General features: G+C 42.2%; 2 protein-coding genes across 3 annotated transcripts in view; one reads left to right on the top strand and one right to left on the bottom strand.

Annotated features, from left to right (window-relative positions):
* Positions 1 to 263: 263 nt before the first annotated feature.
* MPC1 (mitochondrial pyruvate carrier 1) lies at positions 264 to 12,053 on the bottom strand. Its single transcript, XM_072856241.1, has 5 exons — positions 11,684 to 12,053; positions 6,580 to 6,583; positions 3,829 to 3,925; positions 2,035 to 2,167; positions 264 to 1,275 (listed from the first exon to the last, which is right to left on the bottom strand). The coding sequence occupies exons 1-5, from the start codon at positions 11,752 to 11,754 to the stop codon at positions 1,257 to 1,259; spliced, it is 324 nt and encodes a 107-aa protein (XP_072712342.1). The 5' UTR covers positions 11,755 to 12,053; the 3' UTR covers positions 264 to 1,256.
* Positions 10,916 to 22,440, top strand: part of LOC140649278 (uncharacterized) — a 47,027-nt gene continuing 35,502 nt past the window's right edge. Inside the window, exons 1-2 of one of the 2 annotated variants that reach the window (XR_012041552.1) lie at positions 10,916 to 11,691; positions 15,401 to 19,897. Coding sequence is in view for 1 of the 2 variants with exons in the window: in XM_072856240.1 (XP_072712341.1) it covers positions 11,002 to 11,691 (690 nt within the window). In the remaining variant the exon portion in view is untranslated. Of the gene's footprint in view, positions 11,692 to 15,400; positions 19,898 to 22,440 lie in introns of those variants that run through there. The other variant, XM_072856240.1, reaches the window with a different exon arrangement.

Consider the following 22,440-nt stretch of genomic DNA (forward strand, 5'->3'; position numbering starts at 1 on the left):
ATTCAACCCTGCCTATCATGGCAGGAATACTCAGTCAAGTACCCACACCCCCTTTTCCTTGGGAGGGGAGAGGGGAAGAAATGGTAGGTATTAGGATCCAGAGGACACTTGCCTAAACTCAGTGGATAATACAAAGGATAATACCATTTACTTTTACAGCCTGTTTTTGCTTCATGCTGTTACAGTAAAGTGACACTCCAAATTTCACTTCAGGATCTGGTATCACAATATGATAAACAAAACTTTTCAAAATATTGAAGGGATTTATTGCCATTTGGAACATGTTTATTGAACAATGTTTGAACAATTTTTGAACAATGTTTGTTGTTCAAAAACACTGCACTGAAATAACATCCATCACATACATTCTTTGTCATCTGTATCTTTACATCAATGTAACTTTCAGGCAGGTCATGCAGGAAAGCCGCTCTCCCATTGAAGTCAAAAACTACTGAAAGGCACCTTGTGTCCTTCAGATCTCAGATTCCAAACAAGTTGCATTTTTGCCTGTATAAGGATTACATACATCTAGAACAACTCAAACAGTAGAAAGAAAATAAAATCCATTCAGAACTTCAAGAACAGTATCAGACTTCATTGCTTTCCTTCATTCAGTGCTATGCTTTTGCTTTTCTGAGCTTTCTTTAAATAATGTGCGACTTAAAAATGTATGTTAATTAAGTCTCTTTACTGAGACAAGGCATGCAGTAAGGGAAGAGGGAAAGCTGGTCACTTCCAGGCTGCCTATCTACACATTTGTTCTTGTAGATTAGCAAGCCACTGCTTAAGTTAAAAAAAAGACACAGAACAGGAATGAATGCACCCAAGTTAAATGGCTTTTAAGAATATGTTAATCCATAGAACAATGATACCACCTACAGTTCTGTACTGACCTCTGTTCATGTTGATTTGAAAACAAGTTTTGTCAAACCATCACGGGCCACTTTTGTAGACTGTTAGATAAAAAAGTTGGTTTTCAAATATTGCTTGTTATTTGGATGACTATTTATTAAAAGGGTAGTTAATTAAGGACCTGTAAGGCAGCAAGACTTTAAAAGCAATGGTTTACATTGCTGAATAGTACTTTTTAAAAGGCAAGATAAAAAAATTAGTAGAAGGATTCTTGGTGGGGTCATGGTCACAATAGGTGTTTCTGTTTTATCCCCATTGTAATTGTCACAGCAACTGTAGATGGCAGTCTTCCTTGGTTGTAATTCAGGATGAACACATTCCCTGGCTTATTTCAAGTTAGGTATTTAGTTCTTTTTCTCCATCCTGCCAAGAGAAGAACAGCTTTTGTAAGAGTGAATATTGAACTGCAATTGCTATTAAAAAATCTGGACTTACAGTAGAACTTTAGGAATGAAGCACACCTGGCCAGTTATTTATGCAAAGGCAGGTTCACTTGCAGTTTTGCTCAGTCTCATTTTTTAATTTATAGTTCAGGAGGCTTCATTCTCTCACTGCTTCACATGGATTTCTTGGAGGAGAGAAAAGCCATAATCCTGACTCATCAGGATTGCTTGGGGTAGTGTCTGCACTACTTGCTACGTAATGAGAGTATGAGACTGCTTGCAGTCTGTTCCCCAGTCACACTCAGTTGGATCTACCCCATATATAGAACAGTCAGCTTAGAGAGGTTTTGCTTGATTTATCTTTCAGACATACAACCCCTTCACAGTTTTATGGGTGTTTCCATCTCAGGAATTAGTTACCGAGATGGACACGTGGACTAATCAACATAATACAAGACAAACCCCAAAACAGTCAGCAGCTGCTGAAAGTCCTGTCTACATCCATGACTATAAGGGTTTTCAGCCTTTTCTGTGTGCACCCCTCAGAAGCTTCAAAGGAGATGCAATGCAAGAAGTCATAGTTCAGCCTACTGACAACAAGCTTGTTAATAGGTTTGCAAAAAGATAATGAAGTTAAACAAATTCAGAAACCATGCAGGGGTTTGCACCACAGATAAAAGCCACTAAGAGTATTCCAAGAGCCATCAGTTTGACTTCCCCTTTTTAAAGAGTGACTTGCCTGTATTTGATCAGTCGTCCTCCTTGAATAAGTTGTGCAACTTCATTAGTCAAGTGGCATGCAAAAAGAAGCCAGTTCCTCGGCTGCACTTTGTAGGCAAATCTCATGAAAGTCAAGGAGTAACAACACAGTGCTGCAAAACATGATAGATATTGTTAGTAGATTATTTTTAATATCTGCATTTTGTTGAGGCTTAATTTTCACACTAGTGGAATGTAATGACAAGTAGAATGTTTCTCACTGCCTTTGAGTTTTCCAATAATCCTACAAATCTGTCCACTTTGAGGATCCAATGCAGGAAAACAAGGAACAGTTTTTGCTAATTTCTGCTACACAAGAAAATCTACAGAGCTGCAGCTTTCCACAAAAACTCATTTTCCTCATATGCTTTCCTGTGATGCAACTGAAGCCTTTGTAATTTCTTGCCTGAACTATCTCAGCCAGAGAGTAAGAGTTAATCCCAATGAGACATGGCCTGTCCTATACAATTATTCTGACAATTTCTAGGACAGTATTTTTAAAAATACTAATTACTTAAATACAGTTCCTACTGGGAACATTCTAAAATGGACTTTTCATGATTTCCTGGAGATGGAAACCTCTTACATTCAGAAACATAAAGCTTTGTTACCTGCTTTCCAGGAAGATGAGAAACAATTTTAGTCTACTCTCCTGCCATAAGTGCATGTAAATACAGGAAATTATAACCCAAAAAGTCACTAGTTTTGCGAAGTTTATTTTCAGCTTCCTGACAGTCTTAAAGAAAAAATATCAGAAAATGAATTGTTCAGGAAAACAGCCTTTTTTTTTTTAGTACAGAACCTAGAAGATGGGGAAAAAAACATTTGTACACACACTACATATATATACACATACGTACAAAAATTTAAAAAGTGCCTTAGCTTTGCTGAGCTGGGTAGCTGCCACCAAAGCACTATTTGCAAAACAGCTTCACCATACTAGAGACTATTCAAACTGGTCTTCCATCTCTAGGAAGCTGATTAAGAGACTGAATTACTCTAAGCTGAACCTAGTGAGCATGAGGCTATAAATTTCCTTAACCCAAAGGTATTTTGCTTCAGGGAGAAGAATTACTCAGAATTAAGTTATTAACTGAGTTAACGAAGAGACATAATGCCAAAATTAAGCTAATAAATTAAAGCTATCAGATTTATGATCCTAGAGAAGCATTTGAACAATAAAATACAGAGACAGACATCTAGGCAAAAGCTATACATGTTCCAAAAAAGGTGGAAAAAATATTGCTTATGCATTTAAAAAGTTCTCACTCTATTCCATTAAGAGTCATGCCAGCCTCTCACAGGCAACTGCTTTGCAAAGAGTTAGCCTCCCTCAGCTGCTTTTTGCACCCTGCAGACCAAGCACTACCATTTCTGCACTTTGTCAGTGTTGATATTTAAGTCTCACACTAACCACAAGGCATCATTGTTCTTGATACAAAGAATAAAGTTGTGTAGAGAGACGCAATCTGAACCAGTGCATGCAGTAGCATAAGATACCAAAAGAATTATGCTTTAGGAGTGAGTCTGGTGATCAAAACTGCTAAGACTCAAGATCTGCCTCCCTCCCCCCAAATTACTGGAAAGCCCTCTGAAAGAGCTCTGCAACTTTTCAGTACCTCAATTTTTAAGTGACCTCTGAAGTTATATAACAAGATATTTGATATCTGTATCTGCTTTGATCACAAGTGTGCAAGCAACTAATAATATATCACTCCTTGAAGGACAGAGTCTGTGCTCTGTAGTCAGTTTACTGACAAGAAGTTTGTCTTACCAAATGTCATTCGGCCACTAATGATTTCTGGAGATTTCTTCATGTCATTAATAGCAGCAACAGGAAGTCCCCAGTTGGCAACTGGCCCCCAAAAGTGCTGTGAAGGGGGAAAAGGAAAATAAAGTTACACAGAAACACAGACCTCCTGCAGTATTCTTAAAGTTTTCCTTAGCCACACAAAGCTTCAGAGGACAGGGTTAAGGGTAAAATTCCAAATTAAGTCAGGGACTATTTCTGATGTAAGGGAGAAAAACTAAATCCTTCTTTTAGCAGGATCTAGTCTTCAGGAGGGAAGAAAGAGGAACCCACTCTGAGTCTTCTTGCAGACTGGAGAGGAACTACTGTAAGGCCACTGAAATACAATTTTGTGTAATTACATCTCAGCCATCATTAAGCAGTCTGATTGGTATAGTCATATAATAACCTCAGATTTACAGCTTACTTCTGTGCAGAGAATTAGCATTCATCTCTTTCAAATAAGGCTCCTCAAAAATGTAATGAAAACACAAAGACTTGCTGAAGTGAAGAATTGGAACTGTTTTCATGTTATGCTGAGAATGAAGACATGCTCAGCAAGTATCTTCTTCCAAGTGCTTACATCATCTCTTTGAAAGAGCAGGGCCATGCAACCAAACCAAATTGTTACCTAGAGCTTCATCTGCAACTGCTGAAACAACTTAGTTACGACCTAAAGCTCAGTGATTAGACAGATATAAGAGTAGAGCAGTTAGCTACAGGTTTGTACACAGATAGAAAAATAGAGACAAGAAGTGGAAAGAATCAAGTCAGAAAAACTGATGAGAGCTCAATTTGATGGGTATTGTCTAAAAGACTCCAAACTGAGAAAAGTAGTGTCATGAGTCCAATTTCCACTACTGTTACAAGTAACAAGGCTTCAGTAGAATTCTTTCCACAGGAGATACATGCAGTACTTGCATCAGCTTCTCCTCATGGGAAACTAAAGATGCTCAAAAGTAACTTGGCTAGATATGGCAAGAGATGCACCTTGCAAGAAAAAGCTTTGCAGATACCAACTACACCTATTCTTTTGATACTTCCCCTAACTGTAACACTGCAGATATTACAGTGATTTAGAATTGCAGGGGATAATTAAGTTTCTTGCAATTTCAATTCCAAGATACTTTTGCCAGTCTGGATACTAGCGTGTAACACTACAAAAGCCACACTTGCTTCCTGCAGATTTGGGTTGCAATACAAGAAACTTAAAAAAGTATAGAAAAAAGTGAGTTTAAGTTGTACATACTGTTTTGATAGTTTAACTGTAGTGCAATATGCAAAACAATGTAGTATCTCTGCAAGTGTCTACAGAACATGCATTGGTCCAAACTCAAATTTAATAAGAGTATTCTGAAGAGTGCAATAAATGCATTTGCTTACTATATTCCTACTGATAGGGAAACTGACATCTGTAATAGTTAAAGCCTCTCAAGCACATCACAGATAACATGGCATAACTGAGAAGAGTTGCATGGCTGCATGGTATTTACACTGTACAGCTATGGTTAGATAGTGTAAAGAAATGTACCTATAATACCACTTACACACATGGTATGTTGCAACAGAACAAGAACATTCACAGAAACTGAAGTCAGCAGCACACAGGATATTGTTTTAGAGGCTTTAATGTAGCTATTTAAATAGTTCTAAAGGACAATAAGAGGACCAGAAACAAACATCTAGTCACATAACCATGATTATGTGCGCAGTAAGACAGCAAGACAACTTGTGTTAGCATGACCACACTAAAGCAGACTGCAAAAGCTAACTGGTGAGGCAGTACATGTACTTGGTGAGGTTTTTACAGTCATTTCAGGAGTCTCAATTTAAATTTAAACAATTGTAGTTTCAGAAAAATAAGTCTTTAAGGCTCTAAACTTGTTGATTTTTTGAATCTATGAGACAATTACAGCTTTGAGAGTCTTGGTGGTGACTTCCGTTTTGAAAGGTAAATCAAGTCAACTTGGCCTTTTTAATTAATTCAGCTGCTATTAGAACATAAACAAATAATACACTATAGACTATGGACCACTTCAAGCTCAGGCTGCACAAGCTGAAGAATCATCAGTTCACATCCCAGCAGCACCACAGCAGTAACTTTCCTCTGCTGACCAGGGAGGTAGATTTGGAACTTTCCCATTTGAGATGGTTATCCAGTTTTAAGTGCCTCCAGGCAGGCAGCCCTTTGAAGTTTCTGCACACAAGAATTAAACTACACCTATAGTTTGTCTTTGGTCTACATAGAAGAGCATAACATTATGATTCCATAACATTATGATTCACAGTATAACAGGCATAAAATACCCACTCCCAGCTTCAGGAGTAAACAAAGGCTGAAGAAGAGAAAAGTCTGTAGTGAGTTATATGGTACCATTTATTGTCTGAAGTAAAGCTAGTTAAAAATAAGCCAGGTAGTTCAGTTATGTACCAGTATTGTTGCTATGCAGAAGAATGGCTCCAGATTGATCTGATCTCCTTAGCAAAGAGTATGGGGGGAAAAAATGAAGCCCCTTTAATTTTGTAGTGATTACTTTAGGAGACATTCTGAAGGAGCTAATGTTCGGTCACCTTAACCTCAGACTTGTGAATAAATGTTACTAATGCATCACTCCTGGAGGTTTGCAGTATGCTATTCAGATGCAGGCAAGGTCATAACAGTGCTGAAGCAAAAAAGACTGCAAGTTACTGAAGTCAGGGAGAAAGTGAAACCAGAAGTCCCCTCCCTTTTCTTACCGTACTGTTTGAGTGGGCCATCATTGTTTTCCATTCAAAAAGCACATGGAAGAAAAGAAAAAAAGTTAGTTTCTTTCATAATCAACAAAGAAGTGTACCACAAACAGAAGATAGGTAGAAGTCAGGAAACCGCTGCAGCATTAACCTTGATTAATATAACAGTATTAACAATCCCATTTCCCTCAAGAGCTGTCATTGTGACAAGGTTTGCTGCTCAAGTACCTTTTTCCTAGCAAGATAAAATCCTATTATGGTCTGTGGAAGACATTCATCCCCTGTAGACTTCAAAGGGTCCAAGATCCCACCCCAACTAGTTTAAAGGGATGCCAAAAGCAGTCAAGGTTTGCCCATGACAAAGCTAAACAGCTACTGTTCCTCTGTGGAGACTTTGAAGAAGTCACTTGGAATTCTTTGTATACCCACAGAAGTAGGTCAAACCAAATGCTGCCAGAGATCTTACTGTCACTAAGCTCAGGCCAATCGTGACCGAACAGCTGTACCAAACATTTTCAGTGATCTAACATGCAATTACACTCCAGTCGTGTATGGGGTTCATTTAAGTGATCATATAGCTACCAATTTATTTATGTAATAACTTAGTGATCTATGCATGAAAGCTAGACTACAGCATATAGTTAAGATTGTTTGCTACTATACCTTTTAAAATGCTTCAGAACTTTTAAACATTCTCTTTCTAACAAAGATACTGATAGGACTCAGTTCTGAATTACGACTTATAAGAAACCAGCTACTAATAGAAAACTTACTGCTGACCAATTGTTGCTCATCTATCACTGCACCGAGCTATGGAACGCTTCGTAACAGTCACTTCCCTCACGCTGATTTCCATCTTCTAGGAGCACTGTTTTACAAATAGCTATGGGAACAGTCAGGTCGACTTAGCAAATCACATCAGATGTGCATTTCAGTAAGCCTTTGTTACAAGCCACAGGCTGGTTCAAGATGCTTTGTTAGGGTGTCCTTGGCTAGTCTAACCACTTGTTTTTTGTTTTCTTATTAACTGAACTACAGCAATAGTTAATTGAAGTTCACAAGACAAGAGCACACTTCAATTTTTTCATAAAGCCTTAACTAAGCAAGTTCAAATGTGTCTCTTTGCACAACATTTTTGTGCCAACAGAAGTCAGCCTTTATTTTTAAAGTGGAAGTTGTTTTCAGGCAAGTTAAAGCCTAAAACAGAATCAAACTGCTGCTGTTTTAACAGAGTAGGCAGCTCTGGCTAAGGTCTTGCAAGGTTGTCCTCACATCCACGTGAGACTAGAACAGTTATTATACTCCTGGAAGAGGGCAGATCAAGGTCACAGAGACTATTCCAGAAGCAGGCATCTAGCCCCAAAGCTCTGTGGCCAATACAGCTGCAACAAATGCACCATATCTAATAGCAAGGATACCACAGCAAGTGCATGCCTCTATTCCTGAAGTGACACAATTCCAAATTAGTAGTTTCCAAGAACTACATTCAATCCCTTGACAAAGGGAACACTCTGTACTAAAGTTTCCAGAACTGTGGACAACAGTTGTTGGATTTACTCACTCAGTTTCTGTGTAAGTATCTAGACATCACAAGAGGAACCATCAGCTGATGAATACCTTGTATTTCTACTACAATCCATTCCAAAAAGGCTATATTGGGGAAGATTTATTTCTCCAAAATTGTTGCATGTATTTTCCTCATACTGGCAATGAGGATATTAACAGGCCAGAGACCAGTCTGCAAATACAGATGAACTGTCACTACTGGTTTCCGCCACGCTGCCATCCCTTAAGTGGAAAGAGTATTACCCTTCTGCAAGAGGAAGATTGTTCAGTTCTCACAGCATACAAGACAATGACAGCAGGCACTGTGTCCTTCAGTTTCTAGCACACACCAGTAGAGGACATTTAAGTTCTGTGTTTAAAGATTTACTAATGAGGAGAACTGAAGATCAGCTATTTCTAGTTATACCACTGATGCTACCTCTTTTAAAGTTCATTTAATTTAAAAGAAAGGTCCTAGACAGCTTATGTCAACATAAGTGCTCAAGCTTTAAAAGGAATGAACTATCTATTTCAAAGCTGTCTACATTAACCGTCAGTACCTTTGCATTACTGCTGAGTCATCAGGAAGAGACATTTCAACAGTGCCCCGAAAGATAGAAGTCTCCATGCTTATTTTCCTATTACCAGAAGATTTTGGGACTCCTTGGGATTCATTATGTGACTACAGTAATTTAGGCTTCTATCACAAGAAGATGCCAGAGCTTGTCTGGAGTGGCCTATAGGTTTTCTCTCTCAAGAGAAGAGAAGAGCTGTTTTACTGGATGTTTTTCAGAAGATACTGTTTCAAATCTTTAGGACAGGAAGTAAGAGGGCTCGGTTCCCTACTATTAGTGGCTTAGATAACACAGCTTCAGTGATAGCTGACATTTTTAGGATCTACAGAAAAAAATGCAACTTTAAGTTCACAATGTGTACAGCTACCAAGCTTTCATATGCTAATCAGCTAGTTTTAAGTTAACCTTACTGCTGCATTTTACGAGAAGCAGGACATCTACCTACAGCTTACATGCTTACTTTAAAACATTAAGACATGGTTACGGTAAATCTATACTTACGTGATTTACAGTTATTCAGATCCCTATTAATCACCACTTGAGAGAAGCCAGATGTGAAACTGACAGAACATTTAATTATTAATGACAGTTTTAAAAGTAATTTATCTTGTTTCTTTGTGCAAGATCCAAAAGCTAACCCATGATGTAATGCAATTCTAATGCCAGATATATCCACCTGAGAAAAGCAGCATGTGTTCATTATGCTTGCTTTCATGTTTTCAAGTTATGAAGCTGAAGCCGAAGCTACTTATTCCAATAGATGTCTGCAAGTTTTGATTGCCCCAAGCCATAATAATGGAACATTCAATTCCACCGCTTTAGGTAACTTCAGTTATTCTATTTAAGGTCAAGCAATTTAAAACACAACACTGGTATCACCAACAGTATCTCAATTCATCATTTCCCACAAACAAGTTTCACATTTATAAAGCCTTGCTTCACTGAAGTGATTAGATGCTGATTTCTAGAACAGACACCATAGACTCAAAGCTTTGAAGAAACTCTTGCTCTGTGAGCAAGGCAAGAAGGGAATCTTCTTCAGGATAGACTCCTGCAGTCTGGGGAAGCAAGAGCCTTCAGGAAGGAATGTAAAGAGATACAGCTCTAAAGTATACACACTCCATCTCTCCTACGGAGGAGACAGACTACAGTCTTTTGCTGATTGTTAATCTAAATTTTAAACTCAACATAAAGTCAACAACTTAGACACTCGTCTCCTACTAAGCAAGAAACAATGCTGAAAGGCCATATCAGATGGAGCCTTCAGCCCTTCATGAAGGCCCATGAAGGGCCTTCAGCCCTTCATGACACACCCAGTAACAGAAGTATAAATAAGCAGGTATCTTTGTACATAACAAGGCAGAACCCATCCCACAAAGGTAGAATCCTGTGGAATGCTCTTTTTATATAGCTTATTTCATCCTAATTCTAGTCTTGAAATACAGCTGAAAAAGGCTTATTTCAGCTACCTTTTCAGTCTTTGGTAAGGAAAGAGATACTTCCAGCAAGTAACTGGTGGTGTTCAGAAGCAGCTGTTCTCTCTTACGGATTTAAGAAACAGACTGCTGTTTTACTGGCACTTACATGCTTCACACAAATCCTGGTACAACTAAGTAAATGTTAACACTAAAAGGCACCTATCTAGCTTACACAATATCTTCAAGACTTTCAAAAGGAGTCCACATAGAAGCCTGCTCTGACCTTTCTTCATTTTGCTTCAAGGATGTTCTCCTCCTTCTCATCTTTTACTCATCTTTTTGCCCCACCGTTTCTGTGGCACTTGATTTTGCAAATGCCAAACAAACCCTTCTGCTTACTGAGCTTTTATATAACAATCCCTCCTCCATGCAGGCTTACACCATCTCCTGCTACTTTAACCAAGACTAAGTTTCTCAGATAAACAGATGTCCTCCTACATGCTTGCTCAACATCAAACATCAGTTGCAATAGATGTAGGTAGAACAGCAAGCAACAGCTATAGTGAAAAGTTGCTCAACCACCTTTATTAGAAGAGCCCATTCTTATTTGTTCAGTTTTGTCGAACTGCTTGTCAGCCAAGAAAACTTCAGCCTGCCTGCTTGAGACAGTTCCTATACAGCAGTTCAACCAGATTTAAGCCAGCGTGCCGCAATCGTATCTTTAAGGCATTCTTGTGATTTCAGTTCAAGGTGCCATACCCCCTACCACAGCCCGCAAACCGAAGCTCGACAAGAGGACTGAGCTGTCTGGGAGGCGACTTAAGCCACATTCCCATGGAAGCGGGGCTTTAACAACCCTCTGAAAACAGCACCTATTTAAATCTCTGAGGATGGGTAAGCAAGCGGTCCTAAGACTGCATCTGGTACCAAGCCCGCTTCCGCCCACAACCGGGCAGAGCTCTTTCTGCCCTCGCCGCAGCGACCGTGCCCCGGCCGCCGTGCCTGCTGCCACCTCCGCCCGCCCAGCGAGCGCCCGCCCGCTGCGGGGCAGCGCTCCGCGCTGGAGGCCGCCGCCGGGGTTCACAGCCGGGAGAAGAAAGGTCACAGGGAGGCGCAGCTGCCGCGGCACTTTCAAACCGCGTCGCTCCGCTTCAAGGTCAAGCCCGGTCTCCCCGGGGTGGGGCGGGCGGGAGACGGACAGCCCCGACAGCCTCCCCAAGCCGAGGCGAGGCGACGACGGGGGCGCATCGGCGCCGCGACGGCATGGCGGCCCCGCGCCCTCGCCGCCACCCCCGTGGCACCTCCGGGCCGGCCTCGCCCTCGCCCCACGGTCGCCCGCTGCCTCCCGGGCTCCTCCCTCCTCCCCCCGCCCAACCGCCGGCGAGGGCGAGCCCGGCAAAGGTCAAACGACGCCGCCCGGCCGCCGCCGTCTCGGGCGCCCCGAGGCTGCGGGGCACGGACGGGCGGGCGGCGAAGGGACGCCGGGGCCTGCCTGCCGCCCGCCCGGCGGGCGCGGCCACGCGAGGCAGAGGCGGGCGCGGCAGCCGGCGACGACCCCCGACCCACGCTCACCTCATCAGGTAATCCCTGAACTCCTTGCTGCGCACATAGTCCACGGCCTTGCGGCCCAGCGCCCCCGCCATGACGGCCCTCGGCGGCAGGGAGCGCCCGGCCCGCCCGCCTCGCGCACTGCCACCACCGGCGTCGGTGACAACTCCTCCGCGCGGCGCCCGGCGCCCGCTTTACGGCAGCGCCCACGCCACCGCCCCCTCCGTCACCATGGCGCTCTCGGCGCCTATTGGCCGCGGCGGCCCCGCCTCCCTCCTCCCGGGCTCCGAAACCGGGGTGAGGGTCCTGGGGAGGGGGGAAAGGCAGGGTGCCGTAAAGCACCGCGGCGGGAGGAGGGGGGGAATTGTCGCAAAGCGCGACGAGGAGGGTCTCTGTCGGCTGAGCTGCCGGCATTCCTCCGCAGCCCGCAGGGCAGGGCCGCGCGACGGCTTTCCGAGCCTCTATTGGCTGCAGGGCGGCGGCTCTTGGCTTCCCATTGGCCGCCGAGCGGCGCATCCCGCCCCCCGCGGTGTCTCCCTCCGCTCCCCTCAGCGGCGCGTGTCAGGGGCGCCGGTGGGGCTGGGCGGGCAGCGGCCGCCGCCGCTGCCGGGCTGCGCGGGGGCGCGAGGAGCGCGGGGTCGCGGTGCCCGGGGTCGCGGTGCGCGGAGGCCCTGACTCGCGGTGCCTGTGTGCGTCCGCTCAGACCTGGCTCCCCGGCCTGGGTCGGGCCGCCCCGTGCAGGGACAGCGGCGGCCCAGGGGCGGTGCCGAGCAGTGCCGACCGCAGCGGTTGCGTCCGTGAGGGGAGGGCGGGAGGGGTCCGGCGGGGGGGACGCGCCCTTGCCGGCTCCTGTCACCCCGGCGGCAGGCTTGCTGTGGCCGGATTGCTGCTTGCCTTCACCCGGAGCCCTCGGGAGGTGAATGGGCGGGTCTCTGCTTCCTCTCCAACAAACGGTGTTTTCCCCGTCACCGCGGTGGCTGAGATGACTGAAGCCACAAAACTGGTGTATCGCAATGGCGCATAAAGCAGGGTAGAAGTAAGGGGGCCCATAACTGCTTCAGTGATTTTTTTGAAAAAGATAGTCCTATGGGGGTTTTAAGAGTCCAGTTTATGGACTTCGAATTTTTGGAGCTGGGAGTACAGGGTTATGACGGAGCACTGCAACAGTTCAGCCTTTCATTCTGTACCTGGAATGGTCTAAGATTCTGTTTCTCACCAGCACTTTCTATTTCATACCTGAGCAGAGGTTACTTATTTAGAAGGGAAGATAAACTCTAACCCTGCTAATACCATCTCCATAAAATTTGGGCCATACAAACAAATACCTGTATGTGAATTACTTCTTTTATCTTTGCTCAGTGCCCTAGAGATAGTGAAAATGGATGGTTATCTCCTCTGCTTTCCAAAGACTTGCAGCCTCAGTTTTTACAGTCTAGAACTGGGCTGAGAGTGCAGCCTGGGGCATACCTAATGCTCTGCAAGAAGCCCTGGAGGCTGCAGCTGCTTCATTTCCTTCTGCTTCCCTCCTCTTCCCTGCAAGATTTCGGGAAGAAAAAAAGAAAAAAAAGTAAGAGCCTTGCACACTTCTGCCCCTGACTACTTGCTCAGAGAGCTGCGGGTTTGAGGAAAAGCATCGTGTATACACATCCTCTCCTTTTTCTATATCCACAGCATATGATGTGACACCCCACAACCAGCCCTGGCTTTGCTGTGTGGGAGAAGGAGTTTTAATCCCCTTGGTATGCTGCGTTATGAAAAGCCAAACTGTAGCCTAACATATTTCTGTGGACTATTTAGACTCCTCATTTAAAAGCAGCGATGTGAATCTCAACGAGGTCTCAAAGAATCATTTATTCTAGTTGATCCGACTTGCGCCAACAGAAGGAAGGTCTATGGAAATCAGTTCTGTATGTTCAAACAAAATCTCATGTAGTGGGATTCCACATATCCTATATGGCCAGGTTCAGTCATTAATATTACAGCTACAATTTTACTTAAAAATGTAGTCTTATTCTCCTTTACTGAAAATTCATCAATTTTTTTCTTAACTCTATGTATGGAGGAAAAAAAGCCCCTTCTGTCTGCATTGGAAGGTGTTGTTTTTTAGTCTTTCTTCCTGGAGTAAACAAGTTCTTTCAGCCTTTTCTCACAGGCTGTGCCTTTTAAACCTTTTAACCTTTTGCTTACTCCATTGTTGTTTACAGCTTTCTTAAGGCATAGCCCCAACAAGGGTCATCATGTCTCAGTCGAAGCCTTACCAGCAGTGCAGTGCCCTTCTCTAATTTTGCAAGTATCCCACTTTGTTTTCAAAGTAGTTAATGGAAAAATCATTAACTAGAAAAGTGCCCAGAAGAAACCAGTCCCACATGACAGGCCCTACCAGTTACACAACAAAAGCAGCTAGCAATGATTTGAAGTTTGCTTTTGCTGCAGTTCTGTATGTATTTATAGTGGTTTTATTTGCATACCATTTTTTAGGTTTCTTATATCAAAGCCATACAAAAGACCTCCTTAATTTATCCGATTCACAGCTTCCCTTTTACCCCCTTAGACTGTTCAATAGAGAAATTAGGTTTGATTTCACCTGAGTTGCTCTTGACAAGTCCATGTTAGGCGTGCTTTTAAGCACGTTGTTCCTTGACTGAACATTAACTGATTGTTTAGTAAATTATTCTAGCAATTTTTTTGGATATCAGAATTAGGCCAATTGACTTAGAATTTGCTGAGTTGTTGTTAACCCCTTCTCTTCAGATACATGCTCTTCTCCAGTGCTGGACTGCCCTGTCCTCTCTATGAGCTGGAGGATAATCACTGATGATCTCAAATTGCTTCTGCTAGGGCCTGGTGGACCTCAGAGCAAGTTTCATTAGGTCCTGCCACACATTTTTTCTAAAATATATTTCACCTGTTCTTTTCCTGGTCTGAACTATGCTTCTATCCATTTTTCACACTGAATTTAGACCTATTTTGAGTTATCATACTTCTGCCTTTACTTGTTATCGGCTCTTTCTGCATTATTTAATGACTGCAATTTCCTTTGTCTTATTTTAATTTCTAATGCTTTTATGAAACTTCTTTAGTTGTCTTTTATGTCCCATGATAGTTGAAACTGATGTCATGCCTTAACCTTTCTGATTCTGTTATCTGCAGGCTGACACCATTTCTTTATTTTCATCTATTCATATGTCCTTTTGTCTATTTACTGGATGTTCCCTTTTGATTTTTAGGTCATTAGGTGCTTGTGAATAAGCCAAGCCACCTATGTCTGAGGATGGCTCCTATGTTTCTTCCAGTCAGAACAGGTAACCATAGCTGGTTTGGTTTTCAAACAGACAAATCCCCTGAAATCTTGTATCCTTTAGATTATCTTCACAAAAACCCTACCTGCTTTTTCCTGGAATTTCTTCCTGGAATTCCTGTTGCTTTCATTTGTTTCTCGTTAGCCTTGTACTTCTGACCTCTGCAAGGAGATGCCTCTGAATTTTATTAGGCTGCCCAGTTACTCTCCGTGTTTTCCCTCAGCCTTTGGCCAAGTCACTACTTTTTTAACCCACTTACTGACTTTTGTTACTGGCCGTCTTTACTTTAAACTGTTCCTCACTAGATTAGCAAGCTGGTGCACTTGAATTCCATTCCTTGTTTTTAGCAGGTAGACTCTAGGGTTGTCCAGCAGTTACTGTATTATTATATTCCATTATTACTCTTATTATTATATTCCACATTCGCCATTTCTGTGTCCAGCTGCAGGGGACGTATGGCCCTTCCTGTTCTCCTCATCCCAGAACTGCGGCTCAGGAACCAGCACTGCTTGACCTCAACAGATGCAGATCCAGCTGCTGAGTGAAGTGGCCTGCAATTTTTCTCCTTTTAAGGCATTTCTTTCTTCCTTTTGACATGCCTTTGCAGGCATATGCATGGTGGCACGTCCCTGTCAGGGAGAGAGGAATGTACTACCTGTCTGGCAATAAAACCAGTGAAGAAAAATGGGTTATGGACATTGCAGAACAATCTACTAGTGCTATGCAGTAGTTAAGCTTCTGGCATAAGACATGAAGTCAGTCCTAAGGGATGTATCTGATATAACCGTTAACAAACATCTGTGGGGAAAAATGATGGTGCCTTTTCCAGCTGTGGAATGGATTGCAGAAAAACATTATTTGGAGTGTTGCATGACAGACAAGGGAAGAACAATTAAACAAGCTGTTCAAGAAACTGTGACTGAAGTAGTTATTATTTCCCTGCTGTGGTAGCTCCAAAGTTGCAGAAAAATATGAAGAAAAGATGTATTGCTATGACAGTCTTCTTAGACCTTGTAATGAAATACCTGTTCATTAAGGTGGACACAAATCATCTGGTAGGTAGATAGGAAGATTGACTAGAACCATTGACTATGACGTTTAATCAGTCTGCAATATCAAATTGCCAAGCAAGAGCACAGCTTGATGTGACACTTGCATTTGTCTTTGCATCTTTGGTTACAGATACATTATTCCTAGGTGCTGGCATGATGCTTGAGGAGTTTTATTCCATGTGGAGCATACAGCAGTAACTAAGTAGATTGAACACTTCAGAATGCTAACTTGGGAGGCTGCCTCATATAAATAATGAATAATCTCTGTAAAATGCATGGTCAGCCTTGACACATTTGCAGAGACATCCTAGTAGGAATATGAATTTACTATTAGTCTAAAGGAAACTGAAATAAATGCATAACAACTAAATTACTCTAGAAGGAGCTATACCTCATTTTAGAAAACATTTTCCGAAATGCAGAAATACTTTTCTCAGTGCTGAAAAATATAGCAGCTAGCAGGCAACAGTTCTCAAACTGAGTGTGGAGCTAGCACACTATCGCACAAGATCAGCATATATCATTTGCAAAATTAATAGTTTTTATGTAAAAACCTGATCAATTAGTATCCATTATGGAGCTAGAGGCATTTCATCATCTGCAGCTCTCAGTAGGATCTGGAGTAGGATCAAGCATCGAAATAAAAGCATGAATTTCCAGCTGAGGACCTGCAAATAAGGCAATGATGTAATATTTATAAAACCACAAGAAAAAGATAGACCTTCCTTTATAAATGGCCAAAGGAACACCATGATATAGGAATTATAATGGACAAGGTCAAGAAGTGGAGAGTAAAATACTGCAAAATGGATCTGAAAAAGAATTTGGATTGCTGAGACATAAGTATTGGCAAATTAGCAACTACTGTGATTAACAATCATCGTTGGCAAGCCAAGCAACAGCTGGGCAGCAGGAACTGAAGCAAGAGGTGCTACCTATAACAAAGAAAAAAGAAAGTATTTTGTCAGTGTAGAAGACAAGTATTCCAGGCAATTGTTGCAATTATCACTGCTTTTCCCTGCCTTACATGCAAAAAGACCTGTCTGTCATGATTAGATTACTGTTGGGCAGGTCCAAACACTTGAAGCTTTTATTAGCATAGTTATTCCTGTATTCTAAACTATATATGTAGGAATTGCGCAAGCTCTGTCCCTATGACAGTCTGTATTGTATGTGCGTAGAAAACAGCTGGTCCTGTGCTCTCAAAACCATATCATGTCCAAAGTTGTATAGACAAGGGGAAACAGAGTACAAACAACACTCTGTCAGAGCGGCGGCTGGATTTGCAGTGAGGCTGCACAGGTGCTTTTTCTCTGTGCCTGGGAAGCAGCCTGGATCAGCTGGAGGCCACTGCTCAATGGTGGGAGCAGCACCCTGCTGCTGGGGTGACTGCCAGCTTCAGACCATGTTCAAGAGGTGGGAAAAGACCAAAACCAACCCAAAACAAAACAACCCACCCCAAAACAATGTCTTCCCCTACTTAAGCTTACAGTACAGCTATTCTTAAGGGCAAGTTTTCTCCTGTGGATTTTTTTCCTAAAAGCCAAATGGCTGTAGATGAAGGATGCACCCTGCACAATTAGCACTTCATGTGTGTGGTGCAGCGGAGCATTGGGGCAGCTGGAGGATGTGGCTTTTCTGTGATGAGGCTGCTCTGAGTCCTCAATTAGTCACACATGATAAAACAGACAGCCAAAATCGCAGCTGAAATTCCTTAAGCCAACTTCATGCTGAAATATGTGTAGCGGTGATGGCTATATCCATCTGTGTTTTTACTGTCATGAAGGTTGAATTGTTTTTAAGTGTTTTAAGATTTTTTTTCTGGGCTGAAACTCATCTGTGCAGTTTACTTATTTAACAATGCTTCAAATTAGATAATTTTAGATTCTATTTTTAAATATAAAACTGTATTGCTAGGGCTGTTTAGAATACATAAGTTTTTGCAACATGGGGAAAAAAAATCTGATTAAAGGGTTTATTCACAGGTTACTTATACTTCCCATTGGTAATGTAGATAGAGGTGCTGGGCTACAAAGGTATAGTGATTACTATTTAAAAATGGATCTTTATAACAGTATTTGGTTTTTAACTTATAAAATTCTCTTTTCTTAAGTAAAATGATGATAATAAATCATGCCCCCACATCCATGTGAGAAGAAGCACTGAACTGCTGTTTCTAGTATTGCACCACTGCATTGCTGGATCCTTGAAGCAATTGTTGATGATTATCTTGTGTCTGGGAAGGAAGGGATGAGGGCTGCTTGTTCAGTCAGGTGCACCCTGTACTTTATATTGCTAAATTGGGTCAGCTGGGGTAAGAGAGCCTCTTCTTGTAACACCGCCTTGCAAAATTCTCCACCTTCACTCAGTTAGGGAAATCTTCTTTTACAGTTAAATGACATATAATCACTTCATCACTGTAATTATCATCTCCAGAAGAGCAGAGCAGGAGGGCTGGTAGTGCTCGGTTGGCAGGCTGCAACTCCTAGCAGGCGTTGAACTGGGCTGCAAAGCAGAGTTGGTTTCCTCATTATGGAAAACCTGCCTTGTCAATGAATCCAAGTGGATTAAAAAAATGTAGAAATAGTTTTCTATTCTATTTTAAAAAACTATTTCCTTTTTCTGAGGAAGGAGTATCAATGATGTGGCATGAACATCTCAAGTAAGGTTGTGAGGAGGTTTACTTCTTCCATTACTGCCTTGCAAAGTGTGTACTGAAACACTTGTATTTCATGAGGAGAACTAGTCATGGGTTTTCTCCCAAGCTTTCTGTGTCCTTGTTAAAGTGTTTTATCCAATAAAAACATCCCACAGGTTGTAAGGAGGAGCCTAAAATCAGGGTTCTGACTGATGGCAGAAAGTGAAGGGGTCAAAGTTGAGACACACTGTTAATTAATGACAGTCATTTTAGCCATGTAATCCTTTCCTCAGGACTCGGGTCTTTATTGAGCTGAATAAATACAAATTTAGTACAACATGATAAAAATATAGGCTCCTAGTGTGTTTCACTACTAATAAATTCAGTTACCATATTTAAATATGCTATTTCCCCGTACCTTGGCTCTCCCCAGCCTAAATAACTCAAGTGAGGCTGGAGGATGGCCAGGACAGGGGGATCATGCCTGGTGGAAAAGTGCAGTTCTGTGCTTCTCTCCTCTTCCAGCCCTTCCCCTGTTAAAGAGCAAGTACCCCAACTACTGCCACTGGAAAACCTTGAACATAAATATTGGTAGGCGTGATTTAGGAAAAAAGGCAGATTAGCATGCTTGAGCCAGAAAGGCATGATTACACCAGGGCTCACTTCGGTCTAATTACAGTATCCTTGGTGGTGTTAAATCCACTTAAGTTAGGGTCAATTTTTCGCTTGATGGACTGAGATTTCTCCTACTCACTGGAGAACTGTGAGAGCAAGATGGTATCTACGATGCCCCTGACTTACCAGAGGAAGCCAAAGGTTATTTTTGATTGAATTGGTGATGCATATTCAGATAGGGAACCTGAAATCACCTTTGGCCTATTTCTTTAACTGAAAGAAAGGGGAAAATTTCAGTAGGCTATAGTGGATAAACAAACCATGGGCATACAAGATGAGTAACTTGAAGATAAACATGCCAAAGTCCTTTCCAAAGCTAATGGGATCAAAGTGAAATAAACAATAGGTCCTGGTGGACTTCTACAAGGCTATTCAGGACTCAACAGGGAGTCATTTAGGTTTATACAAAGTCTAACAGAAGAAAAAGTACTGATTCAAGTGTGTATACTTTTAAAAAAATAGATGGATTTTACTCATGTACCCAAATGTGCATGTGCAAAAGTGAGATGCCTGGTTGTAGACAACCTCCAAACTCTGTAGTGAGGGTCCTTTTCTTATCAGAAAGAGTTGAAATATTGTGTCCCACAGATGTCTGAGGCCATCTTTTGTATTGGTATTGATCTTTCCAATAAACATTAATATTAGGTGGTGATGCTACAGCTTCAGTTCACAAGGACTATCTTGTTTTTTACAAGAATTATCTTGTTTTTTACACTGAGAGCCTTACAAACTAAATACGAGAGCCTACATCCAAAAGCCGTGCAATACCTAGCTACTGATCCTTGGCACCTGGAGGGGACTGCAGCGTCTGCCCTGCCCACACAGCTTCACCGTGTGGGCGAGGAGGGGAGGGTTAGCCCTGCCAGAGCAGAAGCCAAACCTTTCACACTGAGCAGGAAGCTCAACAAAACCTAACCAAGAGGAAATTTGGAGTAGAGGAATGCCTTTATCATGACACCACCCTGTGACTCTGGTACTTCTTTCTGCTCAGCATATCCGTCCTGAAGGCTGTGCAGAAGTACTTTTTTACAACTTGCTGAGAGCAGCTCCTTCTTTTCTGTGGAAAGCTCAGGAGGAGGCAGCGTGAGCTTCATCTCTGCATTGTGTGAAAACCCTGTGGTTCCAGTACTTGCCAGTGGTGCTGCAGATCAGCACAGGGAACCCCATCAGCTCCTTCCTCAGGCTGGTGTTGGTCAGACCCACACATCCCATCTCCCGGGAGCATGACGCAAGCTTCCAACTGTGTAGGCTTATTTAAGGCTCTTTGGGCTAAAAAGAGGGACTGTCACTCCGCAGCAGGGCACCCCGCTGGGGGTGGCTGTGCAGCACTTGCATACTGAATGGCTGCTCAGCACAAATCTCTGCCACATCATACCTCAGGGAGGCTGCTCCAGCAGTGTTTGTCACAGAGGTGGAACAACTCTCACTAGATGTGATCTTTAGTGTTTTGGATTTACCAAAAATAGTTCTTATGGGAATTGCTAACATTTACAATCTTGAAGCTGAGGCGGGAAGGGAATAGGGTAGTGTTTTGCCTGGAGAAACACCTTCTTTCACTGTCACTATGCATTATTATGAACAGCATTTGCATTTGTTATTGATAATTTACTTCCCTTCTTCCTTCCTTTTTTTTTCTTTAATACCCAAGATACTGTGCTTACGATCTTGCAGCCTCTCTATCTATCTGTCTTGGGGTAAATCTTGTGGATGTGCAGAAGCTGCATGAAGTCAGTCAGTTCACGAGTCATCACTCAGCTCCAGGACTTGGAAATTTAAGAATTCAAGGTTTTGTGGTTTAATTTTCACTCCCTTTTAAACAGTTTAATTCTAATTGGAGAACTTATTCAAGATTAAAGCCTTCTTTATCTCTTATTACTGGAAAGTTTCACTCATGTTTGACATCTATTTGTTTAGGCCTTCCTGTAGTTCACAGGATTAGTGCACTACTAATGCTATTGTAACTTATTTTGGTTTTAAGGCAGTGAGTTTTTACTTTCTTGGGGGAACACCATTTGCCCAGTCTTGCTACAGGTTTTAACCGTATTGCATCAATGGTGTGAAACAGGGTGTTCTAAATTAATGTTATAGATAGTTGTAAACATCACAAAATCTCAGAGAAATATTCTATATTGTCAAAGACAGCAAAGATTCTCCACATATACTACAGTAAAGATACAGATTTAAACAGAAAAAGTTGATTATTCCAGTTGTTTGTGGCCAACAATCTTGGAATTAATCTTTGGAGTTCATCCATCAATCCTATGAAAACCTGAGCTGTTCACTCAGTGCTGACTACTTGTGGTAGGGCGTTATGAATGAATACCATATTTGAGGCCAAAAGAGACTATCATATATTTAAATTGGTTTTCAGATTAGTGCAGACTATTGAAATAATCCACTTGCTTCTGTACTAACTTTTTGTCTGCTAAGATGTAGCTACTGAAAGCCACTGAGAGGAATGGTAAACCCCTTTTCTCTTTTGATGGTTTTGTTCCAATGAGTAACCAGCCTTACTTTAAAACTATGGCTACTTTATTTCCATTCTGCAGCTGTGTGGATTTTGCACCCAGACATTTGCCTGTTTTTGTGCACCGGTCTGGCTCTCTGTGCTTCCAGAATGTGGGATTTTTCTCCCTGTGAAGATTCTTGTAGGCAATAATCAAATTGCCTCTCAGCCATCTCCAGGCTGAGCTGAACAGATCAGGGTCTTTAATCATCTCCATGGCAGGCATTTCGTGTTTTTCCCTGCATCCAAACTCTGAACCCTTTAAATATATTGAGTGATATTAGTCGGTGCATTTTAAAAATGGCACTTGAGGTCTGAATGATGGGTTTTGCATGACATTTTCTTACCTTTAACATATACTGCCTAATATCTTCTTCCAGTTTCCTTTAGAAGCCAGGGATGAAGCTTCCAGTTACATTGGTGAGGTTTTTCTTGCAGTCTTTATAGATCAATTTTTAGGAGCGTCAAGTGCTTGTTGATGATATTGACTGAAAGTTTTGAGAAGACTGAAGCACTGGTGTTTAAGCATAGGATATGGCCAATGGCAATGGATCTTCCCCAGTTAGGCATCCCACTTGAAATGAAGCATAATCTGGAAGAAAGCTTCTGTG

The sequence above is a fragment of the Ciconia boyciana genome, chromosome 3, assembly GCF_034638445.1.
Source record: "Ciconia boyciana chromosome 3, ASM3463844v1, whole genome shotgun sequence".
Taxonomy (NCBI): Eukaryota; Metazoa; Chordata; class Aves; order Ciconiiformes; family Ciconiidae; genus Ciconia; species Ciconia boyciana.